The sequence below is a fragment of the Trichoplax adhaerens genome, genomic scaffold (assembly GCF_000150275.1).
Source record: "Trichoplax adhaerens TRIADscaffold_6 genomic scaffold, whole genome shotgun sequence".
Lineage (NCBI taxonomy): Eukaryota > Metazoa > Placozoa > Uniplacotomia > Trichoplacea > Trichoplacidae > Trichoplax > Trichoplax adhaerens.
In genome coordinates, this window is record NW_002060948.1 from 1,552,290 (window position 1) to 1,564,388 (window position 12,099).

Below are 12,099 nucleotides of genomic sequence, written 5' to 3' on the forward strand. Positions count from 1 at the left end.
AATTAACATTCGAATATATAAAGCGCTTTTAGGTACATATTTGATTTGCTGTATATCCTTTACGTGGGTATATCACTACTAACGCAGCTGAAGGTTATTCTTTGATGTGTAGACCTTAAGAATATGAGCATCAATCTTTGCTCACACATATTGTACAACGATTATTTCTATTTATTATAAGAAAAAATTTTGTGCTCTATAATTAACGTTAGAATATATGGCTTTAATAATTATAAATTGTATGGCATTATCGATTTTAATGGACTTTACCAATGAAAATATTTTGCTCAAGGAAGCCAAAGGTTGATAATACCTTATGCCTTGAGCAACATAAATTATGACTCAGTACTAATGAAATATTTGCTCTAATTTATTTTAAAATGATCTCACAGGAATCATAAAGTACTTAATTCATGAAAAATTTCTCACAAATTATTTATTTATAGTAATTGTAAAATCAATGACTTGTACCATCAAATTTTTAAAATCAGGTGATTTATTAAACCGAATGATCAACGCGAATATGTAGATGATATATGAAGCTGATACGTTCTTAGTGTATCCAAAATCACTTTATATTTAACAAAAAAAGAAAAAATTGCATACTTTCGCCAATAATATTGATGATGGAGTTAAACATAGTTATAATTAAATTGTGACAATTACAGCAGTCCATTGTGTATCATCATTCAATGTGCTAGATAGGGATTGAATTTTAAACAATTATCAGTATTTGATAATACAAGTGAAGTTGTATATTTTCATAATCAAAAATAAATTAATTTACTATATTTAATTCAAGAAAATTGCTAGTCTAGTCATTAACCAATATTCTATTTTAATATAGGGATTAAAATTGCATCTTCATTTGATACTAGCATTTATTACACTAACTATATGAGAAAAACGAAACACTGATCGAAGAAATCATGTTACTTGTTATAAAATTCAGTTTAAGAAATACAAACATATAGTGTATCACTTGTTGACGATATGTGAGTATGAATTTAAGCTATTTTACAGTAAATTTGTTATAGATCTGTGAAGAAGTTCATCAATAAAATTTAAACAAGTATAACCGTACCATTGCTATATAAATGTATCACTTAACCAGATGTTTTAACTCACACAATTCCAAGGTAAATTCTACCATAAACAGATAATATGCTGCTCACGGATATTACCAAGCCACTTTCGATGCAACTAATTGCATGGTCAAGTACTTATATAGTAATTATTATTAATAGATAACCAGTCGATCACTTATTTAAGTAAATCATTATAATTAAGTCTATTGGAAGTGTAGTTAAATAAGAAAATAATATTAGCTGTAGAACTGAACACCGATGGATTTTATTATAGAATAGCAAAGGTATATTATTATAAGCTAGACAATATTATTGTAAATACATTCTCGATTTGCTACTTTACAAACGTTAATTTAAAACTGATTCTAAGAACTATCTTGAGATTATTCATAAATAAAATAAAATAAAAAAAAATCTAGTTTTAAATCTTAAATCTTTGAAGGCTAGATCATGCCTAGAACTTTAATGTTTTTAAGTCATTCTCTTGCTGTCTCATCTTGATGAATTAATCATCATTTCCAACTTATAATGTTTTGGTCGTGAATCTTTCAAGATTTCATCGTATAAAAATATAAAACTATATCAATTCCATATTATAATTTTAATTGTTAACATTGAATAGTACACAATACCCTTATTGTTAGTAATATATATGACCTTGTCATCTCTTATTCATTAGCTAAGAAATATTCTTTTTCATTGCCCTTTAGTAGTGCAGCCTCTCTTGTTATTTATTTCATTTTTCTAATTGAAATTCCCAAGATTGAATTAAGAGAATTATTGCATTAGTCCGTGAGTACGTAAACGCTAAATTTTCGGTTAAGGTTATTATTTACAGTTATATTGAACTTGGTAATTAATATCATGATTTGACATCCTTTACACAGTTTAACAATAAATACAATGCAGAATTTATCATCAAATAATTACAGAAAAATGTAGCGTTGTATTGTAGTAAAATTCGATGCTAACATAAAAAAGCTCTTAGTTGCACATGTACTCTATACAGTGTGTCAATTTTCCTGATTGATTTATTATTCAATGATAGGTGGTTATGATCACTAATAATACTTAAAGTTAGCTACTGAGTCTAAGAAATATAGCTGAAGTGAAAGAATAATATATGTGTTGGGAGAGGTTTATAAAACCAGTAAGACTGCGGCATAAAATAATAGTTTCAATACAAAAATATGTAGCCAGAGATGAAGAAGAAAATTGACTGAATGTAGATAGTTTATGAAATCAGTAAGATGTGAAAGTAATAGTTATATAGTGGTATATTGGATCTCGAAAATACCGTTTCTATAGACCTCTCTTTTTCCTGAAAAACAATACGTATATTTTACTATTTAAATTAAATTTCCTAAATGATTAATTAAAGTATCTTTTCTGCTATTAGTTACTATTATCTACGGCGCCAAGTGTTAATGAATAATTACCGCCGATCCTTGCGTCAACCAGGATATTAGATTAACATGTATAAATATGTACCATAACCTATACTATTAAGTCTTCATAGCAGATATTCGATATTTATTGGTTACTTGAAAATTTAATCAAAATTGTATGTTAACATTTGATATCTTGATATTAAATCATAATTACTTCTCAGCAACCTCTAAAAGTAATTCATTCTGTCAACATTAGTTGATATACGTACATAATATGAACAGTTCAGTTCTTCGTACATTTATATCATAGACGTATATATGTTAATACTAAGGTACAGTATCAAGTTAATGTATTCTGTTTTAACGATTTTAGAATTATAAGCATAAGTATCAATCAATAGTATGGAAATCAATTTAGCAAAATTAAAATGTGGACCAACAATGTAATCAACTATTTCCATTACTTAAACAATATTATATTGAATGATTTGAAGAGAAGTAAAGCTTGATGTTTCCTAGTATGCATGATTGTATATGCTCTTTGTATATGCTCTTTGTATAGCTGCATAGGAGTAGTAAATTACTTTGGTATATATTGCATAACTATTTCAGAATTAAATCAATAGCTCTATAACATTAACTATAATAATAAAATAAAATACTGGCCGTCATCATGGAAGAAGGATGAACTGAAGGATAATCATATTAAATAGCTAAATTATAACCATCTTAGAATTGATCATTGTAGTTAACCATTAAAGATTGACTATCATTAATTATAATGGAAAATATCGTTAAGAGTTTATGTGAACGGCATCGATATTACTAATTGAAGGGAAAGTCATTTCTTTCTACCCAGTAACGATTAATGGAATAGTATTACATCTAATTTCTATCATTGTGTTATGATTTCTTTTTAATTAATTAGTAACAATGAAGACAATACAATGTATCATTTTTGGTATGATTGATTCTATGCCATTACTGTTATCTAATGTAAAAGTTAAAGCTTTCAATAATTATTTAAAGAAGTCAATTAAACAGGTAAGTTACATTCAATCAAAATTAATTAATTATCAAGAGCTATCGAAGCTTAATTATTAACAAAAAATTTGACATATTAATTGTTACCATTATTAAAAGTTTCAATATTGTTCCATTTCTTGTTGATATTTACTAGTATGCAACAGTTGACAGTATCTTGAAGAAGGATTCGCGAAAATTAGTCTATCGATAGTGTAGTATAATAATAATTCATAAATAATTAATTATCTGCACATGTGTTTTACTAAGTTCACGATGATAGCTTTATTTATGCAATATTTATATCCGACGGTTCCTTTGATAATTGTTTTCTTTCGGCTATTTTTATCATTTTCGATTGAATCGATTTAGATGAAAAGTGTGGGCACCAATGTTCATACTTTCACAATCTATTTAAGCGATGGAATAAAAAATGCAAAGTCATCGTTCTAATCAATTTATATATTAGTGACAGTGTACAAGCATAGCCAAATTCCAACTTTCATCTTACCGATATTAACTACCATCTACGCGTACAACTATGGAATCAACTGAGAATTTGAGTCTATCTATGGCGACACCTAATAGCTCTTGGAATTCATCAAGGAGCGCTAGTGCTGTATTAAATCTACCGACGTTAATTTATCTACCGGAATATGTACTCTTCACTATTTTATCGTTAATGGCCATCATTGGTGATACATTAACTTTACTAGCGATTAGAATGAAGAAAGTGCGTGTTCAAAATGATATTTTAATTCAAGCATTAGCCACCTATGATATATGCAACTGTTTATTCGTTTCTCCAGTTGCGATTATTCCATTTGCAATCTCATATCAAAGTATTGACGGCTATAAATTACTTTGCAAGATAGTCGGTATGGCTCGCGTTTTTTTCAATGTTGGTTCGCTTACCGTTGTAGTATTAATGGCTATGGAGCGGCGATTAGCTATTACTAGTCCATTCTTGCATCGTATTCGTATTAATAAAAGAGTTATTCGAAAAGCTATTATCATTGCAAGTCTCGTTATTATTACTGGTGTCATAGTTCCGAGTTTTCTAGGAGCAGTCCATTATGGACCAATTGATAGACATGGAATGATTTGCTACATTCAATTTGGCCAATTTAATATTTTAGCTAATGGTACAAATACTCAGTCTAGACTAGGATCATTTATTGCTAATGCTATTGTCACTATTGTTGTTGCCATTTTAGTTATAACGTTGGTCTGTATGAATGGGCAAGTAGTAAGTTTACTCAGTCAGCGTTGCAAAATTATGCAAGATAAAGGAAACGAATTATACTTGAATAAAGTTATTAATTATTGTCCACTTTGTAAGTTGATGATTTTCATCTCAGTCTTAGCATTATTGGCTTATGCTCCCTACGTGGTAAGATTAATAAGTTGATCAGAATAATTTGCTAAACTAAAATCATTTTGTATAAGCCCTTCAATTAAATAACTTTACAGTTAAATACTATAGTTAGAGATGAGGACATAGGCTATTTGCACTAGTACAGTAGTATCCTGGCTACCATTAATTAAAATTAACCTATACAATTTCGACAAAATTATCTGCAACTAAAATAATTTTAATAACTAAACATAAAAATTTCCTATCTATTTCGCAAAACCTATGGTAACTTCCTTTACCTATACAATTATATTGATTGGATATAAGAATACACATGTATCTAGTACCGTGGTATAGAGCTAGTCTTTGTGTAGCTGGATACAATGACTAATCAATTAATTTAGGAATGCTCTCATTCGTACCATTTCAATAGTGCTTGTTCTACTTATTTCTTCGTACTATTACACTATATCGTATAGTGACGGCACATTACTACTTGTAATTTATGCGATTGCATATAAATTCACCTATTTAAAGTAGGTAGTTTAGATTTTAAACCACTCCTGGATGGAGTTATATCTAATGATAATTATGGCGCACATATTAATTGATAAAGTGAGGTTGATGATTAAGTACTACAGTAATGGATAGGTAGTGATTCATTGTATTCTAAAATAGAAATTAATTATCACCTTGTAATATTTAGATCATGGGTTTTAGTAATGCTTAACGTTCCATTAGAAACAACAGATTTTGCTTCTATGTTTGTTAATTAGATACTATTACCATTTTCTAATCATTTTTATACACCAATTAATTAATTGTTTCGATTCGAACATCTTTTATGATGATCAGATTTATGGGGTTGTTAGCTCATTTGGTGTTCGCCTTCCGCTACGAGCCGAGATATGGATTTTTAATCTATTTGTATGGCTAAATATGTCCTTAAATCCTATAGCCTATGGGATGGCCAGGAAGCAATATCGAACTTACTACTTATACTTTCTCAAGAAATCTGTCCGAATTATGACATTTCGCTCCTCAAAAGATATTAAAGGTACAACAAAAAATAAGCCTATAACTCCCTTTTTACTAACTTACCTCACAATTAACTACTGCAAATAGTTAAATTATTTGATATTACCGCGTGTCTCAAGGCTTCTAATTTTAATCATCATTACTCCGATAGATCATATCTTACTGAAATTAATTTACTTGTAATCATTTTTGAATAGTGATTGTAATACCGTCATGAAATGAAATAACATCATTTTACTATAAGCTACCATCACATCGAAATTTTTCTGAAAAAATTTATTATTAACGTACAGTACCCAGGGTTATACTCATTTTTAATGTGTAATATAGTGCAACGATCCAACATTAAATGAATTTTGTTCTCTATCATTTATTTTAAATCACTATTTTGTTATAATTAAATTTTTAGTTGTGGATAATGAACGTTACTGTGTGGAAGCTGCACACGATCTTAAATCAAGTACTTTTACTAAGACGACCATTTCTAGACTTTCATCAAAGTCATGTTCCATTGTTGCTAATCGAACTAAGCAACAGAGAGTACCTGAAGAAATAACATCGTTTTAATTAGGATTCCTTGCTGGCTTAATTTGACTTAATGACTGCTAGAAAAGTTTATGCCTGTCTTCTCTAGTAGTAGAATTCTATATCAAATTATGGTAGGAAGTATTCAAGAAAGCTCATTCTAACCTTTGCAATACTCCCGTGTCAGTACTGTTATGATTTAGCTTAAACACAGGAACTGATAAACATCATAAACCATAATTATGTTAAATAATAAACATTCGTCCAGTGTCGTAGATAAGAAGTGTTTTTTCTGTTATTACTAAATACTGGTATATGTTAGTAAAATAATTTTATTAACATTCAGGTATCATTTAATCATTTATAGCTTAAGATAGGCAAAACTGTTCCTGAATATTGCTGATAATAGAACAAGATTATCAGTTTCGTGTATTTATACAGAATCACCATTAAAGCAAACCTTGTCTTTTCTGTCGTTGCTGCAGTATTAGGAATAAAAGTAAATTTCTCAGTTTCTCATTCCGTATAATTATTTACGTATATCTTACATGCGAGCTGCTGTTCGTGATTAAATTAATCATAAAAGCAATCAGCTTCGTTAATTCATGTACCATTGTCATAGAGTAAGTATAATTTTTTCTGTCATCCCTACTGTCTAATCATTTACATTTTGAAATGTAATACGGAACAGCTCTGAAAATATCGTAAAGCAACCAAAAAATATCATCAATATGTAAGCCTTACATAATAATGCAGTTGGCAATTATGCATATGTGTAAAAGTCAATGTCATATTCTTATTGTAACTGATGGATTATCCTTTTGTATATTGCATAATATTTTCCTTACTCATTGAAATACAGCAACGTGATCTTGTAGTATCTCTAAATTAATGCTAATATTAGACTTGATACTTTCTTACTAAATTGCTTTACGGAGATAGTGTGCAGTGAATCAGTGAGATATTGATATTAAGGGTTAAGTTAAAAATGTATTTGATAATTTCCATGTATTTTATCGTGTGAAATTACTATTTCCGAATCCAAGTGCCACCAGCTGTACTAAATCTGTAATCATGCAGTTAGAATTTTAATAAAAGCATCCTTACTATTGCCAACGTTCTTATTTATGAGATCATTTCTCACATAGCTTTTTGACCGAAAGTTATAGCCAAGACAATATTGTAGCTGGAGATTCCGAGCTGACTTCCGTACGAAAGAATTACAATTGCAATTGGCTTTATAATTAGTTATACTCGTATATCATTTTATTTCGTTTCCGATCGTAATTATTCAACTGAAACAATTTTACTTTATTATATTAAATGTTTTAAAGAATGATTATAGTTATTCTAAGGGTATCGTTCATGGTCTAATTTTACTTTATTATATTAAATGTTTTAAAGAATAATTATAATTATTCTACGGGTATCGTTTGTGGTCTAATTTTGGACAGATCATCCAAGGTATTATAATGATTTGCAACCGCTCGTTGTTTAGCATTAGCGGTTGCAATTTTTATACAATTAAAATATTAAGAAGTAAACATATAAAGAATATAGCCCTTAGGATGAGTCTTAAGCTTTGTGAATTTAGTGGATCTGACTTATTAAAAATCAAGAAATCGAGATATGGTACATGATAAGGTATTATATATTAATGCACTGGTATACTAACGCATACTTATTTTTAGAATATGAGGCTTAAATATTGAGAGTCCGTATTGCAACGTTCTTGCATAATGATAGCTGTTAAGAGCCCATAACATATATCGCTTTCCCTCTCTATACTTCGATATAGTATAATGTGTACTTACAAATTTACTACACGATTCACTTATTATCTTCTACATACTGCCGACAAGAAGATTGAGATGTTATCTTTGTAAATGTCACGAGTTAAGCTCTAATGCTAATAGATCCATTTATATAGCGTACACTGTACACTTGTTTCGCTATTTCATCTTCAATAGTTTATACAGCTTTAATGATCCCTAGTACATCCAGTCTGCACAAACAGGCTTATGCCACTGATTGTACTGGCACTTCGAAAGTGCTAAGATTAGTGCAGTACCTATGATACAATAGCTATGTTAGCACCATAAGGAAGAACCTTTAATGGTTAGGACTTCCAAGTGTTACGGTATAATACACCATCGAGGATATAAAAGGTGAGAGTTTTTTAAGGGAGGGATGGATGACATGATACTGAGAGCCAATAACATCGAGACTGCTACTGATCAATTTATCTGATCCTATCTAGGTTATTCGCATATGAAGATTGAGAGGAATATAACGGCCAGAAAGCACATACTAATGCATATAATGCTATATACAGTATTGTAATTAAAAGGATACATAACAATAATTTTATAACTCAGATAAATGCTTTAATGATGGTTATCATTGCTTGTCCACGCAAGTCTGCAGCGTTTCGCATTAGTGTTTGCAAGCGGTCATTGAAAATTCATACGATTGAGGACCAGTTCCTCCGTTACTTATAACCACATACTGTATATTTTATTACAATTCTGTATGTGTTAGATAACAAATGAAATTCTTAGACTTTTATTCGCATAAAATTATTCCAAAAATATATAGTAGTTTAATTTAAAGCAACCTTATCAATGTTGTAGTACTTTTATAATCATAATAACAAGTGACTAATGCAGATTCTTTGATAAGCCATACTTCTTAATCGACGAGCAGTCGATCAAGTAAGTAGGAGATGTATTTAACATATATAGTGCAGCAGATAATAAATTCGTTCGTGTTCTTTTAAATTAAATTAAAAAATTTTAAAATCATGTCTACTTTCGTAATCGAACTTTGACCAGTAACTCAACAGGACAACCGAATGCCTCTTCTAAATCAGCCTTGGCCTCTTCAGAGATCGTCCTAATTACTTTACCACGAGGTCCAATGACAATGGACTACAATATGGCATTTGATATGCACTTATAAGTATAAATCTAGCTTATACGTATATCATAAATAGACATTTAATGCCTTACCATTTGACCATTTCTTCTGCAATCAATTGATTGATGAATCCTTAAAGTGCCGTTATCTGATAAGTGCCAAAATAGATTGCTCTAATGATCAAGAATAAATCAAATAAGGTTAAGAATTACATAAGGATTTAATAATTATGATTAGCGGCTACACTTATAGATACTATATACCTGCTTTAAAATATATGGTAAATCATGCGGCAAGTGACCTAACAGTTTTTCTCGAATTATTTCTTCGACAAATCGCGAAGGTGAAAGTGAGGTCAGCTGTTTCATATTATATTGCCAATTACCAGGTTTTGCTTGCGAAACAAGGTATTCCTGTTGAAAAGGTTATAAACTGGGATTAAATTCCATATTTAATTCCAGATAATTACTGAAGTTTAGTTGATAGAAGCAATAACTAGTGATGAGTACCTGCAGCATATCAACGCCGTCGCCAGTCCGAGCCGATATCATAAATACTTCTTTAAAGTTTTTCCATCCACCATTTTTACGGACGGATTGCTTTTTTAGAGAGTTATCAGCATTTTTAATTGACTCATCAACAATAATATAACTTTTCTTCTTTGGTGCAAGTTTAATCGTAGGCTCTTTTAATTTAATAGTTGGTTTAGTTTCTTGATAATTATCTGTTAGTTTATCAATTAAATCCAATAAAATCTCTTTACGAATGACGTCAACTTTATTCAGTACCAGTACCGATGGAATAGTATCGAATTCATGTAAAATTTCTAAAATCTCTTCAGATAAATGATCTCGTGTGCGTTTATTACCTACATCAACTAGCACTGCAACTGCAGCACATAAAAAATTCAATCAAGATTTGCCTCACAAAATATCCTATTCACTGATGAAAGTTATACTGTATATTCTATTTATTCCTACGCAAATCAGCATCGGTTGCACAATCTCGAGGTCCAGTTGCTAGTGCTTTTGACATATAATATCTGTCGTATTAGATAAATAACAATATAAATTCTTAAACGATAGCAAATTAGCTTATTAGATGATGCCAAGGTAAAGATATTTAAACGCTTACTTTCTTCTAATGTCCCTAGATAATGTACCAGGACTGTCTACCAAAACCTATCATAGTTTAAGTATAATTGGAGTATTTTAGACATATAACATTAGCTATTGATTATGACATTCTACAGCATTATTTAGTAACTAATCAATTTCGTGCATAGTTCACAATTAGAGCACTCTTACTAGTTAATAAATCTATCAGTGCAAAGCCAATGAATCCTTAATGCTAAGTTACTGACTATTTGTGTAGATCCGAACGTTATGATACCAGAAGAGCGTTCACGAGTAGTTTGTGGCTTGCGACAAACAGGAACAACCTGATCGTAATACAGTATTGTTAGTCAGTTTACCATATAATCACTGTTTTAGTCCACGATTGATTGACGTTAATGAATAGGTTCATTGAATGTACGGATTATTGGCATAGTGAAGGATGAAAACAAAAATTGATTAATTATCCATGATGAGAAGTAGTCAATAATAACATGGTACCTTTCTTCCTACGAGTACATTAGTTAGTGTCGATTTGCCAGCATTAGGTTCTCCTAGTAATGCAACTTTTAAAATCTTGGGCGAATGTGGCTGTCGTGGTTTTGGCGCAACAGTAATTTTAGGATCTAGAAATTGGATGAAGTTATTTAGTAGAAGTTATCGTAGTAGAAAACCTTGGTATTATCCTGCAACAGTCAGTAAGGAAAATAGGAATATCTTGTACCAAGATAGGGCATATTGAGAACACGTTTTATTACAGTCGCATTTTAACACAATTAAATCGCATAGTCTAAGCTCATCTAGCTCCATACCAATACAGTTGCAGTATATGATTAATTTATTTCAGGTTCACCTATGATTGGCACTATCTGATTATCGTCCAAATCCTTAATTTTACAATTATTCAAATTGACATATTGCACGCTTGTTGTTATTGTAGAGCGGATTCCTCCTATAGAGGGACATATTAATAAGGCAATCGTTACATGAAGCGATTAAATCATTGAATCAAGGGAAAAAATGAAATTGCTGCCTCAATCTTGATAGTTGTCATTATTAATTATTATTATTTCGTATGCGTGTAGCTCCCAATCATGCTTAGATACAATTGCAACATGGACTATCAATACTACATGATTTCAATATTTCTTAATGTGCTAACCCTGAAATTGATTGACAGCAGTAAAAATACAGCTCGCCTGGTGATGTCTTGGATGGAGGCATCTCCGGCTAAAATAGAGTAGAACATCCATACTAGGATGGAATGATGTTATTCCAAGAACTACTACTGTTATCCTATGACGAAAAGGGCAAGAAACGAGGTGGTCGAGCTGAGCAAAAGATTGCACAAGCAGCAGCCCCTGAGCCACACCATCGCTTTCAGCAAATCCTACAGTACAATACTGTACACTGTACACTATTGTACTGTACTGTACTGTACAGTATTACTGTCTAATTTTATAGTCTGTTTTCCGTCCGTCTAGATCTGTTTCCAGACTCGGGTAAATTGCCCGGGTACCCGGCCAATTTTTATATTGATGGTATGAAACGGGTACCCGGGTCACAAATTTCCCACGGGTTGCAATCCCTAGTTGGTGTTGGTCGTAACAGTATACTCTTGTGTAGTGATCCAGTAGACTGTA

General features: G+C 30.8%; 2 protein-coding genes across 2 annotated transcripts; one reads left to right on the forward strand and one right to left on the reverse strand.

Moving 5' to 3' along the window:
- Positions 1-4,043: 4,043 nt before the first annotated feature.
- TRIADDRAFT_57256 (uncharacterized protein) lies at positions 4,044-6,464 on the forward strand (the record flags this gene model as incomplete). Its single annotated transcript, XM_002113240.1, has 3 exons — positions 4,044-4,895; positions 5,715-5,916; positions 6,307-6,464. 3 exons carry the CDS (start codon positions 4,044-4,046, stop codon positions 6,462-6,464), a joined length of 1,212 nt encoding a protein of 403 aa, XP_002113276.1.
- Positions 6,465-9,229: 2,765 nt separating this feature from the next.
- Positions 9,230-11,709, reverse strand: TRIADDRAFT_57257 (uncharacterized protein; the record flags this gene model as incomplete). The annotated part of the gene is made up of 9 exons (XM_002113594.1): positions 9,230-9,352; positions 9,434-9,514; positions 9,605-9,754; positions 9,851-10,230; positions 10,322-10,383; positions 10,476-10,522; positions 10,705-10,782; positions 10,958-11,082; positions 11,619-11,709. 9 exons carry the CDS (start codon positions 11,707-11,709, stop codon positions 9,230-9,232), a joined length of 1,137 nt encoding a protein of 378 aa, XP_002113630.1.
- Positions 11,710-12,099: the final 390 nt, after the last annotated feature.